The sequence below is a fragment of the Tubulanus polymorphus genome, chromosome 2, assembly GCF_964204645.1.
Source record: "Tubulanus polymorphus chromosome 2, tnTubPoly1.2, whole genome shotgun sequence".
Classification (NCBI taxonomy): Eukaryota; Metazoa; Nemertea; class Palaeonemertea; order Tubulaniformes; family Tubulanidae; genus Tubulanus; species Tubulanus polymorphus.
The window spans coordinates 27,021,183-27,037,942 of record NC_134026.1 but is presented as its reverse complement, the minus strand read 5'-3'; the positions used below and the strand labels follow the sequence as shown (position 1 = coordinate 27,037,942).

Here is a 16,760-nt window from a genome sequence, read left to right as displayed (position 1 = left end):
CACCAAGGGGAAATACTATGCAATCACTTTCATGATAATTATTGTTCTATACTCTTAGCACATTATTACCATCAAGAAACGACATCATTTGACCCTGTATTTACTGAGCTCCTAGTGTAATTTTGGTGCTCAAATTCAAGCTGATTATAGCTATCTGGTATAGATTCATATCAAATGACATTCGTGATCGAGTGTCCTCTGATGTCATCTACTAATATCACGGCAATTGTATACCACATGTTGCACAAGGAACATTTTGGAAATTTGGTATATTTGGTGATGCTTGATAACATTTCAGTTTTGAAAGGTACAGAATTAGCCTGTATTAAAAGCCTCATCTATCACTCTCAGAAATCCAGCTGTTTCCATATTGAACATGAATGAACAAGTGTTTTTAAGACATGTTACATCATCTACTGGTTCCTCCCTCCTCCGCACTTACTTCAGTCTGGTCGAAACTAAACATAGCTTGTCATATTGGTTGGTAAATTGTAGCTATTATCACTTGATTAATGAGTGGAGAAAGTGAGAAACAACCTATTCAATCTATGTCTACTTAACTTCCAGCCAATTTTTAAAGCAGTTGTTACCCCTTTTTACTACCTCCCTCTTCATACATCTGTGCTTCATCTCACTTTTCCAAACCTTGTTAGTGATTTTAACCGGACTTCTTAGTCTTGTAATAAAAAATGTATCTTTATGGACTTTTTACCTTCCACGATGATCAGTGTCTGACAGATACTTTTAAAATATTATTCATTGCTTCGCCGAGGAGGTTATTTTAGGGTACTTTTAGCGTAATAGTAATAATTATACCACTGGGCGCTTACTTTGAACTTCTCCGTATAAAACCATCTTCCAAAATCCCTCTCTCTCTCAGTCAGTTACTGAAATAGGGAGTGAGAATATCATGGCATTTTTACCTACGAACGAGCCTTGTGTAAGAGGTAGGGGATTTTTAGATTTGAATATTGATCACGAAACAACAGTAGGAAATTGAGCCGATCCGATATTAGGATTAATTGAGTTTTTATCTACGCTAGATTTGATCGATACTGGAGTATTTCTCTTTCATGGAACCATTAATGAATAACGTGTCGCCGCTTCTTGTTCAAATACAAGAAAAAAAGAAGAAGAGCATTCGCATGATTTTCGTCGTCGTTTTTGTCGGTAATTTGAAAAGTTGTTCTAATTTCCCCAGTTCGTCGTCCATCGGAGATAATGTGATTACCAGGCTTGTTGACAGATTGAACCGAGCATGAATACAAGCAATCTATAACTGTTGCGTTTTGTTGAACAGCGATGGCGACGACGATGATCTGAACGCTGGAGCCGAGTTTTGTCGGGTATCGACGGGTCGCCGGCAATCGCTCTAGTCGTATCTCGTTCGGTCCGAATTGATTGTTCTATCGAAAAACTTAAGTATCCTGCCGATATACGTCTGATTGGAAACTAGTAGTGTAGAATCAATTGATTTATCAGCAGTGATCGCGGCTTGAGAAAGACGGCTCGAGATTTAGTACTGAATAGTATCTATTGATAGTATATATTATCATATTTTGGACGATATGCGCTAAGTATTTATTTCTAACCTGTAAACTTTAACATGTTAAATATTATTATCATTATTTATATTTTCAGTTCATTGTGATATGGAATATGATGATGAATATGAGTACGATGAGGTGGCTAGCGACAATCCTGCCTATCAGTTTGATAGTGGAGGGGACGCGAAGTCAAATCCATCTATGTAAGTATAATAAACGTCAATAACAGCTTCTTTTCAATATAAAATCATGTTTTAACCATAATTTGTGTATGTTGCTTTGGCTCAGTCAAAATATTGGGCTCAACCTTTAGGCCAGGCTTAATTTGTTACGGCCAATTTGGCTTTATCATAGTTTTCAATTCTAGAAATGGCTCTGATATTTTAGTGGCTCTTTCCTAGTTTCGTAGCATGTTTTGATGAAAATATCCAACAAATAAAGATAATTCTTATCTTCAGAGAAACAAGTGTATTTCTCAATTACATGTATGAGTAATGATAGAAATGATGGTAGAAAATCTTACTGATTAGTGGGCAGTGATAGCAAATGAAAGTCAATTTTCGAAACGCCATGAAGATAAGCAAATCATGTATTAACTACTTTTAGATGTCTGGACAGTTCTTGAAGATGATGACATTGATTTTGTATGAATGGCTTGTTTGTTTTAATCATGTTACATATATGCCGTGGCATTAGGACCAAGGCCTTTCTTGATTACATTTTTATCGTCAGAAAAAAATCTTAATTCCTGCTCGGTGTGTGCATATCGATCAATTTCAATCAATATTCTGTAATCTGTTTGCAAGTTTTATAAAATGAAAGTTATTTTGCTGCAAATTTGTATGTTCATTTTAGGATTGAAAATGGCTGCACGAGTCTGGATGTTTTCATTGAGAATTGTCTGTTGTAATCGATTTATCTGAAGCTCTTTGCTTTCAGCAATATTCCCTGTTCTAATTCAAATTTTGGCTCATTCCTTTCCGCGCGAATGCGTCCTTCAAGGGTGAAGTGTGATTGACAATTAATTAGGATTTCTTGAGCTGTATTAAATGGATTAGATTATAATGCGATGGTTTGCACCAGTGATATCGGTTTTGCATCGTACTGATTTCTATAATGGGTCTAGTGCTGCATTTGAAAAACATTGATTTTACCTTGTGGCTGATCTTTTACTCAGATCCTATACAGGAAATAATGCCTAGAAAAATACAAAATGACAGAAAATTTCTTAAGGAAAGGATAACAAAAATAGCTTCCCCAAAACATGAAGTTTTGTTGACATGGAATATTTTGAATTTGATTTAATATATATGTATATAGAAATTTCATTGTCAAAGAAGAATACTTTTATGACAAACATTTTAATGGTATTTTTAAATTTTTAATATCATTTCATACTCATCCAATCTGTAATCTTATTTCCATTGTCTGATGATAATTGATTTAAAAGCTTAATAGATTTAATGGATTCATCCACAACAATTTCAACAGAGAAATGAATGCTGCAGTAACAATAATAGTTGTTCACTCCGAACATAACTGCCATTCCAGTAATTGTATAAATTAGCCGTATATTTTCTCAGAGAAGACGGCGTTGCAGTGACGTCTCGGGCCAATATCGCAGCATCTGATTTTGTTCGATGTAGTTTCATAAAGCGCGCATTATTCGGGAATATTGTATTATGACCGGGAATGATAGACCAGTTGCTTTCTAAACTGCCGCGATGGTCATGGTGTAATTTGTGCTGTTTTTATCCATCCATAGAACGGACGGGAGAAGAGATCTGAAGCAATCTCTCGCATCGCTTATTATTTGTGCGAGCAATTGAGTTAACTATCAGCGATTTGACTGAAAGGTTCAACGCTGGCACGTCGGCGAGGAAAGACGAGAGATTGATACGGATGCTGGATTGACGGTTAAGTACATGTTGCTTCCAATTTTTGTGGTTCTCATGATTCGTCAATCAGGCATCATCTTCAGAGCTCAGCCGATAAAACAAGTCAATCTATGCTCATCAATATCATATACTTGTCTTGTACACGAGCTTTTAGAATTTCAGTTCCTAAATGTTCTCATTATTACGGAACTAAATGTCGTCTTTATAATGATGACAATTACACATAGTGGAAGCATAATAAACCACGAAAACTGATTAGCCTATTCCTGAATCGATAATTAAAAAAATTGGGATACAAGTCAAATTAGATTTCTGCTCTTCGATATTCCCCGGTTCATCATTAGGTAGCCACATTATGTAAACTTATCCTCCCCTAGTTAAATGACTCAGAGGAAGAGAAAGAGAAGGTTTTGTGAAGCTAGTTACAGTGTAACGGCGGCGTAACTGCACGCAATTCACCCAATGAATGTCAACAAACTATCTCATCAATGTAAACTCTGACATGTGCCGAGTTCAAGCTACAAAATTCCAATTTGAAAACACACGTGTGAAATTAATTAGTTAAATTCTTACGATTAAGTAAATGTTTGCGTTACGTAACACTAATGACATTAATCTTTTTTTCTAGAATGATTTGATTCTTGCCTGGAATTCATAATGTTTTCATACTACATAGCTCTCCCTGAGTAGATTAGTCAGAATTTCAAACTATATTGCGAATACTTAGCTCAGAGCCTAGGTACCACTTTCATGAATTATCAGATATAGGTCTACATTTGGTAGAAAGATACAACAGCCAATGTTATAGATCACAGGATGACTTAGATGAGGGTTTATCTGATAGACGAATTGATTGTTTTCCTGATACGACGACGTATCGCGCAGTAATAGTCGACAAAGAAAAAATGACTGCACACATTGATGATTTAATGTCATTCTTCCCTAAACAGACAATCACTGTGACTCATATCCAGGTACAACAGACCGAACGAAATCAATTCATTATATCGCTAAAATTAAATGCTACCCAGGCCTGGGTCTTTATGTAATAACATTTCTACATCGGCAAATATTTTTTATAGAAGTTCTATTGTAACGAATCTTAATTTTTCATGGAATCATCTCAGGTTACACAGTCATCGATAGAATGGATGCTGATTGAACTTATTTCAGTGCAAAACTCACTGAAAAATAATTTCGCTCACAGTGCTGTTATTGTATCTTCTATTACAGAGATAATAAAAGTTGTTTTAAATTCAGATGGATTTGAAGTTATTCGCACCCTATTGACAGTGACAGAGTCGCTATGTCAATAAAACGGTCCATTAGAATAATATTTCTTTTGACAGTTGTCATTTGGTCGTGAAACTTAATCAATGAAACTTATTCGAATGTTTTTCAGATATTCCTCTCAAGGTGAGAATCCTGGAAGTTCTCAAGGTAAGATCTATGGCACCTCACGTGGTGAGTTTTTCTCGTAATTATCGTGAACGGCGTGGTTGGTAGATCCTCTCTTCCCCATTGACCCGGGTATAATTCCTGCCCTGTGCATCAGCTAATAAAACCTGCATGTACCCATGTATATATCAATCATAATATTCACATATATTATAATATCCATCAGTTGCACACGAATTAAGTTTTCTATATTAGATTGTAAAAAGATAGCTCATTGTGGAACTGTGTGAACACAGCTTACATTTCAACAAATTTGTTTGCTGATTTTGTTGCTGTTGAAATCCACGAGCTTTTGCAAAAATATAAAAAAAGATATATAAGTTTTTTACAACTCTCACAAAGATCATAGAAATTAATCAATGGTACCTATCCTATCCTAGTATTTACCCATCTCTCCCTTCAAACTTCTTTTAACTACCGGTACCTAAATAAAGATTTTTGCGTTTTCAATTTCCTATTATGCTGAACAATGGTTCAACTTGTACACACCCGGTACAAAGAATTAACCAATAGAATATCTCTTTCATGATACATATGTACATATCGCAATTACTTACGTTAGAAAATATGGGTGGTATCAAAATTGTTGGTCGTATTGAGAATGTGAATTAATGAACTGACAAAACCTTGTAATATCCACTGAATAAAATGTTGCAGGAACTACTTCGACGAAAAAAATGATCGATTTCAATAGGGGGCAAAAAATTCACAGCTTTGGCTATGATTCGGGCAATATTTAAACGGATCACTTTATACGCAATTGTTACAGTCTTTTGAGACATAGAATCGTCAACTCAGCGTGAGACAGACATATCCCGCGACGAACGTACAATACTGACGATTACGTCAGCGAATTTGTCGTTCTGTCTGTTTTTACATGACCATTGTCATTTCTGTCACTGGCCGATGCAATATGGTTTCACAATGTTGAACCACAGGTGTCCACAGACGTCAATACTTGCATAAAAACCAATTGACAAAATATTCTCTTCGAAGTGTATGGGAGGTTTCCGTGTAAAAAAAAGCTCCTTTATAGAGATTGCATGTTGATGTCCTGACAGATAAAATTCACACTGTAAACAGCCATTCAGGACATTCATGCAGTAATGAATTGTTTTATTTTGACTCTTGATTCAAAAGTCACTTAAGTACAACTTAAAGTATATATAACACCCAGGACACAGGATGTTTCTCTTAAATCAAAATCAGTTCATATTCAGTTACTGTTTTACTTAGTTAGATTTACAACTGTGTTATAAGTTCTAGTAATTAAAACAATAACAGTTAATTGTCCATAATGCGACTTTCCCCATCGGTCATTATCTAATACACTTATTATTCACGCAGCGATCACATTTTTCATAAATGTCATTTAATGAATAATTGGTTATATAACAAACCGGACCACACGTGTAATGTGATTAGAGATCGAGAGAAATTTATGACCGTCATTAGAGGTGACTCAGTTCTCTCAAAAATAACCAGTACTGATTGCTTCATCGAAGCACACAAAGACAATTTACTTTGTTTTGCTTCACTGGATAGCAGATATGATTTTTGTCGAGTCACCTTCGTAAACTTCCTATCACTAACTGGCGCAATTTGCTGTGAAATGTATTTTCACTTGAAATATGGAACAATTAGTTATTCATCGTTGTTGTTGCACTCGAGAAAACTTTCTGAATAAATGTTATAAATCTGAGAAACCTATGACAATTGCTGGAATAATATTATATCATTGCATGAATATCAAACGGAGGGAAGTGTTATTAACGATAATGTTTTGTGTTGTATTTTTTAGGATATGTTCGGGTTGATTTCCCGATGAGGAATGTTACCCGTTTTTCAGAAGAATCAGTTCGACTACGATGCGAAATCACTGGTGATCCGACTCCCAGTTACGAGTGGCTGAAAAATGATATCAAAGTTGTCATAGAAAAAGGAAGGATCAGTACAAAACAAACGAACTGGGGTTCGAGGTAATCTAACTCATCTTTGAATTTATCAATAAATATATCAATGATTGACAATGTTCGTTCATGGTTACTGTTATGTGATTTATTAAGGCGCTAGTTTTTTGTTCTATTTTATAGATTGAAGATATCAAGTCTTGGTCCATTTGACTCAGGTCAATACACATGTGTTGCTAGCAACGCTTATGGGACAGCAAGAACTACAGGTGTACTGTATGTTCATCCGGGTATGTACTTAATTTGTGTTTCCTGGGATATCAAAAGTCAGTTTTCTTCAGATGTTTACACATGCAAATAAGTTGTATTCATATTTACAGGTACAAACCCAGCCAGAACTACCGAGACTCCGTTTGTTGACCCATTCCCTGATGGAATTCCAGGTGGATTCGGTTATGAAGGTGACAAGAAAGGCAAAGGAAAGGGGTAGGTCTCTTCTATTATACTCTGTTGTAATGAAAAAATCATCATATTCACAGAGTCCTTTTCTTCTAAATACTCGATTCTGTTGTTTTAAGTTTTAAATCAAATTTTTCAGTGGTGGAAATGTCGGAAAAGATGATAATAAAAGAGAATCATTTTGTCAGCCTTATCTCGGTGCTGTTTGTTCTAAGCTGATGGCTAATAAGAGTATATACGTAACTTCATTGGTTGACCAACACCACATGGAACAGAAATTAACTGGTATATTCAATATTCTCATTACTAATGCTGGATATGAACAATAACTATGGTGTTTTACATGTGAAAATCTTTATTGTGTATTTGCAGCTGCCTTAACTGTTATTGCTACATCGAATAAATTATCAGCAAGATGTGCTGAATACGCAATACCACAACTTTGTTCCTATGCATTCCCGCGTTGTGACACTTCAGGGAAAAAACCAAAACCTCTAAAAATTTGTCGAGATGAGTGTGAACTGCTGGAGAACAATATCTGCGTACAGGAATATAGGGTGGCAAGGTCTCATCCTCTTATAGGTAAAAATTGGAGAGCTTTATAAATCACACAACATGATTGTTATTTATCATTTTCAATCTTTTTATGATCCGGATAACGAATTTTTGCAGGCAGCAAGTTTGAACTTCCAAATTGTAAAGAGCTTCCACTACCCGGTACTAAACAAGCTGAGAAGTGCATAAGAATTGGAATCCCAAAACTGGATATATACAATCCCAGTAAGTTAGAATTCAAAAGTTTGGGGCTCTACATTTGTTTGTAACTTTTTCTTATATGTATATAATTTTGTATTTTAGAACACATTTGTTATAATAAATCTGGTCATGACTACCGGGGATTGGTTAACAGAACGAAGTCTGGATATGTTTGTAAAAACTGGAGTGCTTTAAAACGTCATAGTCGTTATTTTACAGCTGCTAAAAATCCAGAACTTGGTAAGAATCTCACATACTTAATAAACATAACAAGCCTCAATGTAATCCATGAATAGAATTTAAAAATGTCAAATTCATTTTTAGGAAATCATAACTTCTGTCGAAACCCAAATAATCAAGAAGATCGACCATGGTGCTTTACAACAGATCGCACTGTAACTCGTGAAGTCTGTGACATACCAAAATGCAGTAAGTATGATTATATGACTGACGTGTAAGATTCCACCAACAACATCAATGAGCCACTGCACAAGTACTAAAATTGTTCTTGTTTGTTTCAGGTGATCTTCCTGGAGAACAGAAAATGAGTGAAGTTTTGATGATACTCATTCCCAGCATCGCGATTCCGATAGTGTTGGCTTTGTTACTGACTATAATTTGCATGTGCCGTCGATCACGACAATACAATAACAACAAAAAGAAAAACAATAGCGTTAAACGACCTGCTGGCCAACAAAACATGGAACTCAGTCCATTAACTGGTAAAACAGCACAAGTGAGAGCCGCTCGTGAATTTCCACTTGCAAGTGTCCGATTTACGCAAGAGTTGGGGGATGGGACATTCGGAAAGGTTTATAAAGGTGATTTGATCGGTGTTTATAGCGAAAATAGTATAACACCCGTTATAATCAAAACTGTAAAAGATAATGCGTCATCAAAATTGCAGGCAGACTTTCGTCTTGAAACCGAACAATTTGCTGAGATGAGGCACCCGAATGTTGTATGTTTATTGGGTGTATGCACAAAAGAGCAACCTTATTCATTGTTTTATGAACACATTACTCATGGTGATCTGCACGAATTTTTGTTGATGCATTCACCGCATTCAGATGTGAATTTTGGAAGTGCTGAGCAAGGACCGCGTGTTTTACAGCATAATGACATGTTACATATATCTGTGCAAGTAGCTGCTGGGATGGAATACCTAGCATCGCGTAGTTATGTACATAAAGATCTTGCAGCCAGGAACATTTTGGTTGGGGATAATTTGATGATAAAGATATCCGACTTTGGACTGACAAAAGACTTATACGCCTCAGATTATTACAGAGTCCAAAGTAAATCACTGCTGCCTGTTAGATGGATGCCTCCTGAGGCCATTCTTTATGGTAAATTATCAACGGACAGTGATGTTTGGTCGATGGGAGTTGTTTTGTGGGAGATATTCAGTCATGGACTTCAACCATACTATGGTTACAGCAATCAAGAAGTTATTGATATGGTGCGTGCCCGGCAAATCTTGCCATGTCCTGATGATTGTCCAGCTAGAATGTATGCACTAATGATTGAATGCTGGCATGAAATGCCATCGAGGCGACCATCATTTACTGAGATTCATGTCCGATTGCGACAATGGCAAGGTGAAAGTATGGCAATGACCAATGTTAAGCCCAGCCAATCGGCACACTCTGGTAGCACACACCACAGCGGACATAGTCACCCTAGTCAACATAGTAGCACAGGGCCAAGTAATAATACAGCCATGACTGGGTTAACAGGTAGTAGTGGAAATCCACCTGCTTATAACCAGTTACCACCGAACAAACAAATGCCTGTGACTTTACCACCAGTCAACATGCAACGCCCACCTTTGTACCCATATTTAAGTAATCAGAATCCACAGAATGGACAGAATTATCAACCAAAGAAGCCGTCTCCTCCTGGGTCAATAGCAAGCCATAAGTCATCTCCAGCCCATAGTTCAACATCTTCATCAATTGGTTATAAATCAGGAGGTGATTATAAACCAAGCAATCAGACCACACCGACAAAATTAGGAAACCAACAGAAGCCTTTGAATAGTCCTACCGGTGGGCCAAATAACACTGCCATGTACATTCCAGATCCACATACGACTCAGATTTAGGATGAATGATTGAATCTCAAAAGTGTGTTCTAATACTGTTGATAGAAATATGGACAAGGTTCAGATGCATGCCCTAACTCAGGACTGAAATACTGATTGATCCAACTCAATGTTAACACTATCGGAAAAACAAGTATATCAGTTTTCTGCTGACAAAAGTACATGAACTCTTGAGCTAGAGCAATGCCTGATAAAAGAATTCAAAATGTTGATTAGTTACATTCATAGTAATAATCATCGAAATGTTCTTTGTTTTCTATAGGATGAATATTTGTGATATTAGCAGATATTTAACAAATAATTATTATGCAAATAAAGAAAATATTGGTAAAAAGATATGTATCTCTTAATTTATAAACATATATGTTATGTATTAGAATAATTTTGCTTTTTAATTGGCGCTGAATTTGATGTGCGATAGTGACCCACCTTCAATTAGAGGCACAAGCATTATAATCAGGCTTACATGTATTTTTTCTTTATTTCGATTTGTACATTATATCATTAGTACTTGTCTAATTTAATGTCTATGCAAAGGTAAGCCTACATCATAGACTAAATAGTATATGAATATACGGTTGTATAGACACTTTCATTTCCTAATACGGCTGATGCATCTCAAAGAATACTTCATTTTTCATTAGAATCATGGCTACATGTACACATTAATAAACAGACATCAGTTTGAATCGTAGTTAGCCTACATGATGCTTATAATAATCATGGACATGTGAACTAGAGTTTGTATTTGTATATCCATTAAAAAGTTATTCATTCAATATGATTAGAATACACCTATTGCAGTACATCTATTAGACAATCCTTCTCAAATGACAATCACTGTAGCTTGAATAGAATAAGGCTGTATCTATGGTAAATGTACATAATATCCCAAATTTGACTTATTAATTTCTAATTCACTATTTCAAAGATGAAATATAACAAGTAACTATATGGCTATATAAAGCTTTCAGTAGTGTCCATGTAAAAAGCTGGGGATTGGTTTATATGTGCTAGATATAAGCTTTAAAGGACACTGATGTATCTTTTCAGTTTGTTCAGCTTATGTCCTATTATCACCAGTTTTTTGATAATTTGCTTTAGTTTGAAAATCACAGGTAAATTTAGGTGTTTTTCTGAAGTGTTATATTATATTTGTAACAATTTTTGTCATTTTCATACTAAAATAATACATCTTATGACAAGCTTTTAGAAGGACTGGCTTTGATAGAATTTTGCTGATTTACATTTATATGAATTATCTTTGTCAGTTTATTTCTTTTGAGATATTCTACTGCTGTATATGTGAATATTTCAGTATTTGAGAAAGGAGTTGATAATTATGGTCTTCCATTTGTAATTTATTAAATTGCTAATAGGATGAAAAGTCAAGTTATTGTTCTCATTTGCACATTCATACATTAATTGTCCTTATTTGGTGTAATTTGAATTGCAATGGCCATTATGAATGAAAAGTGCCAAATCTCATTTAAATATTTAGAAAAATGAAGATTCTAACTGTTTTCAAAACCTTTGTAGAAGAATCAGAATTTCTGGTGGTGTTGAGATATTGAAAATCGATGAAATTACTCAAGACCTCAGATGAGTTCGAAGTGCTGCTTATGTATATATTGTATATGTATGTCTTATGTATAAAACTAAGGAAATTGTTGATATATGTCCTTATCAGTTCAGAAGTAGCAGTTTTTTATCAATTGGATTATCTTTTTTGGTGCTTAGAAGAGAGATGAAGGGGGCATTTGAAGTATCAGGCATCAATATTCTTCATAGATTTCAAATCTACATGCAACAAATGTTTCTAAAGACTGAAATTGTGGTGGTGACTTTAAGATACTGAGCTGAATAGATTTTATTTATTGATGAACGATTCTAATGAAAACATGCATATTTGCATAGAAATATATTGAAGAGCAATATTTAAAAACCCAAAAAGGGATGTATGATATGCTGATATGCTGACATTTTTATTAGATAATCTGCATGTATTGATTGTAAATAATCAAGTGAATATTTAGCACTTTGAAGTATGTATCATTTCAATACGCAATAAATAAATTGAATATTCTCTTATTTATACTTGTATACATTAAATGTGACTGGCAGATCCTATGCAATAATGCACCATTTTCTGCATTTAATTTCACATTGCTGGCTATTAAGTTGATTGTTGAATTGGAGGAAAACAGCATGCATGTAATTTCATTAGTCAAACTTTTCATTTGATTATGTCTGACTTGAGTATCAGGTGCACCAGAAGTGTGTCTTTGCCATTGATTATTATTTGTAAAACAAATAAGATATTTCATACACTTTTTCACAATATCAGTAGTAACTTAATATTTTTTGTGACTTTGATGATAAAAGTCTGGCTTATTTTGATGTTTATGTATCCTGTTATTTGTTACATTGCATTCTTTGATGTGTTCAGCAGCAATATATAATTTCGAATTTATTGTACAGCACTGTAAAAATGTAGAAGCCAGTCTAGTTCCTGCCATTATTGGACAGAATAAAAACATTAATAAATCACCATATCAAGTGTCTTTGTGTATCCATTTTTTGGCCAAAGGAATCGGAGAAATTATTTCACAGAAATTGGAAAAATGAGTTGCACCACCATCTATAAGAAATAACATTGTGAAAATTCAGTTGGAATAAAAAGTAAAGATGGATGGTAATCTTGTTCTTTCAGAACTCGGACTTGTATCTATGTCAAGATTATCCACACATTATTAACCACACTCCAACCATAGAACTACCATCACAGCAGACCATGCAGAAACTACCATATATAGGTTCAGAAACTATATAGATTCATGCTTGTAGATAGGGAGATGCATTATCGCATTACCTTCATTAACAAAAGAGTTAAGCAAAAATCACAAAGACTAACAATGTTATTTAGAAAAAATCGTAATTTATTCGAGAGTATCTCAGGAAAAGATATCTGGTATTATTCATATCAACAAATTGTTCATACATGCATTTTGTTTTACAAACGTTTAGGAGTAATCCATCCAAAAACATTCAACATCAAAATGACAAATAAATTTGCTACTAGTTGATGTTCATTTGGTGGCAAGACTGTATGCAATAATACCAGTACAATTCAACAACATACGTAATAAAGTATCTCATACGTACCATCATAAACAACATGCTTTAAATGTCTATACAAGTGTACATCATAGAAAATCAAGACCACTAAGTTTTCCTTGTGAAAATGATATCCAATATTCATGATTTTCCTTAATATTTGTTATTTGTCAGTGAGAACGAAGTTATTTGACGAAATCTAAGAAATTCAGGAAAAACTAACCAGATTACACTACCACAATCAAGACGTTATAATTTACATATGCGAGACATCTGGTTGTATTCCAATCCTCTACATATTTAATGAATACCGTAATAACCAGGATAATTCAGACAGAGATTAAATCAAATTAACTTAAAACAAGGAATTCCTATGTCCAGTTGGCACTTGGATCTCCAAATATCACAGAATGCATGCCAGGTTTTAGTTTTTCTGCTGTTGCCAAAACAATTCGGAAATCTCCCTCTTCAGGTAAACACAGATACTGACGCAATTTCTTGGTGTTGGTTTTGAAGGGATATCGGCCTTCTTGGCTGCAAAACGAGAAATCATAGTCAATATCATTGCTTTGAGATAACTGCACAAATCAATATCATTAAATCGCATAAAACAGTTACGTTTCTGATTCAGCAAATTTTATCAGGGCCAATGCTTTCCTATCCAACTGTTTAGTAAATTGTTCCACATACTCTTCTATCATACCACAGCATGGTTGAAGGGGCTGCAACTAAAGATGAAACATGAGAAAAATGTTATGCAAATGTAATTCAATTGAAATATATGAGCTTCAGTGAAAACAGCTCCTCACTTACTTCATCATAAAAGTTACTGACTAGCGTTTCTTTGAAATCTGCAGGTTGAAATATTGTACTGAAAATAACATCAGAATTCATAGTTTGAACTTTAAATCTGAGCAAACACATGGAAAGCCAACAACATCAGCTGTTTAAAAATTCATCTAGATTAATAAAATCTAAAGCTTATAAAAACTTCAAGTACATAATTTCTATTACATCTGCATGCGGTGCCATGATAAAATCAAAATGTCACAACAAATATTTCTGGGTAAAAAATGCACAGCGATGTATCAATAATTACCCTTTCATAACAATCCTTTGCGAGAAAAGTCTGCAGCGTTCAATATGCCAATTAGAATGAATTTTCGATCAAATGGATCAAAACAGAAATAATCGATCTCGAGTTGTAATTACCTGGTAGGATAGATTCCACTAGCGGGCTCTTTCTGTTGCAACCATAAACAAGTGAGTTCATTTCTCAACATCTCGTACCTGCGTACATTATGTTCATGACATGGAGGCATTAGAGAAACTTCACGCTTTGGCATGTCAATTACAGTAGTTGGATATGTGCCACTTAATACTTCGCTGACGTATAACTTTTTCTTCTTACTGTCGGCCTATAGATACAAGTGGAAAATAATGAGAAATCCAAATCTTCACATTTTAAAATGTTGCACGGATGATTGTATACATCATTTACAATTATCATTCCTTGTACAGCAAGATGCGAGGAATAATTCCATCCTTGATCCTCTTGCACAAATCGAGATAACAGGCGTTCTTTTGGAGATAAAAATAAACCGAGAGTTGACACCATCTGAAGAACATAATAATCAAATTTTAAAAGTGCTTCTTTACATGTGTGTAAAGTATCCGTAAAAGATCTGATACTCACTAGATTTATTCTGCTCGGTACTTTTCCTATGACGACTGAATGACCACAGGTGATGAGATGAGATGCGATCGCTTTCTTCAAGAAATTGTCCTCAAAGCTATGTTCTGGATGAAATGCTGTATCAGAAGACTGTAAGAAACAAACATGGCTGGGTTTCATTAGGTAAAACATTGATCTTCGATCGAGTTTCTAGTAACTTAATGTTTGAACTCGGCAATCCGAACGCTTGAATTTTTCTATTCATTTATCATACATTAGGTATCAAGAGACTACTTACACTTATACTAACTGGCAATCCAGCCACTTGTAAAGAATTGAGCAATTCGACGAGGTCATGTATGTAGAGTGAGAAATCATTTAAAACGACATCTTTAGAATCCTGCAAGAAATTCATACAAAATACATAAAATTACCAGTACTGTCTATAGTAATTTGACTAATATGCCAAACAGCTATCTCTGATCTATTAGGCCTACTTACTACAGCTAAGAGTATCCTTAGTTTGGCAACATGTCGTTTCATGTACTCCACGCACAAATTATGATAAGGTATATATTTTTGCATTACAGATTCGGGCAGAATGATAGCCAATGAATGTATGGCTAGTCCTGTATTTATTTTAGCAGTGAATATGAATGCGGTGACTATGAATTCTATATCGGACATACGATAGAATTTCGCATCAATCGCTGAATCAGTGGAATCTCGGCAAATTTCTCCGTTCAACGTATGACTAGATATCTGCGACAAAACAGACGGACTGAACGTGTGCAGTTTTTCATTCGTCCACACGTGGTGAACTTTCGGCCCGAGGATATTATCCCAGCAACTGAGGACGACTCCGTGAATCAATTGCTCGATCGATTCGGGTAATTTCGAAGTATCGAAAACGCTACTCGGACTCAACAGCGACAAAATCTCGGCGTCGGATTTTGAAACGTCGCTCGAATCATCTTTACCGGCGACGACGACCTTTTTATTCGGCGTAATTTTGCGAACGGTATTTTTCATCGCCGGAAATTCCAGCTTCATCGGTTTGGCGGGCGGAAAAATCTGTCCCGTACAAGTCTCGATCTCCATGTTCGTTGTTGTGATCGCGCAGAGTCATTAACGGCGGTTGTAAAGACGTTTCATATCACGACTAATCTGCATCGCGTACACGAGGTAATTCGCTATGATAATGTTCATCAACATGAAACAAACGACGAGTAACGAAAGGATGGAATGAGTGTCGACGTGCGTGCTGGTCTGCGTTAACAATATCACGAAACTGATGAATAAAAGTATGATCATCGAAAAGAATAGATAGTTTATGAATAAGACGACGAGTGCGTCATCACTGAGCACCTGAGCGGTCCAATCCATTCGCATCTCAAATTCGTAGATACTCACGTCGTCAATTCCTTTTCGTCCATCATCACCCTAGAAATGAAACAAATTATATTTGCATAGGATTACTTGAGGTGAAGTTTTACTGCATTGAGGCCGCAGTAATCGCAGGCTACCACTGGTACTTCACTAACAAAAAGTCTCACACTGAAGAAAATGGACAACTTTTTTTGACAGCAGTTGCCTTTTTGACAGCCTGTTCGTTCATTTGTTCTTGTTGCTGCCTTTTTTGTGACCTGGTCAGATTGCTGTATCTGCCAATGTATCTTACCTGTGGACGCTGCACTTATTAAACAACACAGTTCTCTCTGCAAATGTCTTCAGATTCACAAATCAAAAGAATTTTTTTGGTGAAAGAATTACGATGGTTAAAGTGAAATTTATTTATTAAACCCAAATGAACAACTGTCAACATTCTGGTTG

The 16,760-nt window shown here is 35.3% G+C and overlaps 2 protein-coding genes across 3 annotated transcripts; one reads left to right on the top strand and one right to left on the bottom strand.

Moving 5' to 3' along the window:
* Positions 1–910: 910 nt before the first annotated feature.
* On the top strand, positions 911–10,135 carry LOC141899122 (inactive tyrosine-protein kinase transmembrane receptor ROR1-like). The gene is made up of 12 exons (XM_074785274.1): positions 911–947; positions 1,642–1,750; positions 4,848–4,885; positions 6,705–6,882; positions 6,997–7,103; positions 7,194–7,299; positions 7,412–7,557; positions 7,645–7,854; positions 7,945–8,052; positions 8,131–8,268; positions 8,353–8,480; positions 8,570–10,135. Exons 1-12 carry the CDS (start codon positions 911–913, stop codon positions 10,133–10,135), a joined length of 2,871 nt encoding a protein of 956 aa, XP_074641375.1.
* Positions 10,136–13,084: 2,949 nt separating this feature from the next.
* Positions 13,085–16,749, bottom strand: LOC141899382 (guanine nucleotide exchange factor C9orf72-like). 2 transcript variants are annotated; one of them, XM_074785640.1, is made up of 10 exons: positions 16,609–16,749; positions 15,429–16,370; positions 15,226–15,327; positions 14,949–15,077; positions 14,754–14,870; positions 14,465–14,670; positions 14,352–14,381; positions 14,066–14,123; positions 13,871–13,980; positions 13,085–13,786 (listed from the first exon to the last, which is right to left on the bottom strand). In XM_074785640.1, exons 2-10 carry the CDS (start codon positions 16,026–16,028, stop codon positions 13,624–13,626), a joined length of 1,515 nt encoding a protein of 504 aa, XP_074641741.1. In that variant the 5' UTR covers positions 16,029–16,370; positions 16,609–16,749; the 3' UTR covers positions 13,085–13,623. The 2 variants fall into 2 exon arrangements, with proteins under 2 accessions (XP_074641741.1, XP_074641742.1); XM_074785641.1 differs by lacking the exon at positions 14,352–14,381.
* Between the last annotated feature and the right edge of the window lie 11 nt (positions 16,750–16,760).

Excerpts from the sequence above, each read along its gene's own strand:
- LOC141899382 (XM_074785640.1), bottom strand. The coding sequence starts at position 16,028 with ATGGAGATCGAGACTTGTACGGGACAGATTTTTCCGCCCGCCAAACCG. Across the intron at positions 15,328-15,428 it reads TAAGGATACTCTTAGCTGTA|GATTCTAAAGATGTCGTTTT; the intron begins GTAAGTAGGCCT and ends AATTTCTTGCAG. Across the intron at positions 14,124-14,351 it reads CAAAGGATTGTTATGAAAGG|TACAATATTTCAACCTGCAG; the intron begins GTAATTATTGAT and ends TGTTATTTTCAG.
- LOC141899122 (XM_074785274.1), top strand. The coding sequence starts at position 911 with ATGGCATTTTTACCTACGAACGAGCCTTGTGTAAGAG. Across the intron at positions 1,751-4,847 it reads GCGAAGTCAAATCCATCTAT|ATATTCCTCTCAAGGTGAGA; the intron begins GTAAGTATAATA and ends AATGTTTTTCAG. Across the intron at positions 7,300-7,411 it reads AAGAAAGGCAAAGGAAAGGG|TGGTGGAAATGTCGGAAAAG; the intron begins GTAGGTCTCTTC and ends CAAATTTTTCAG.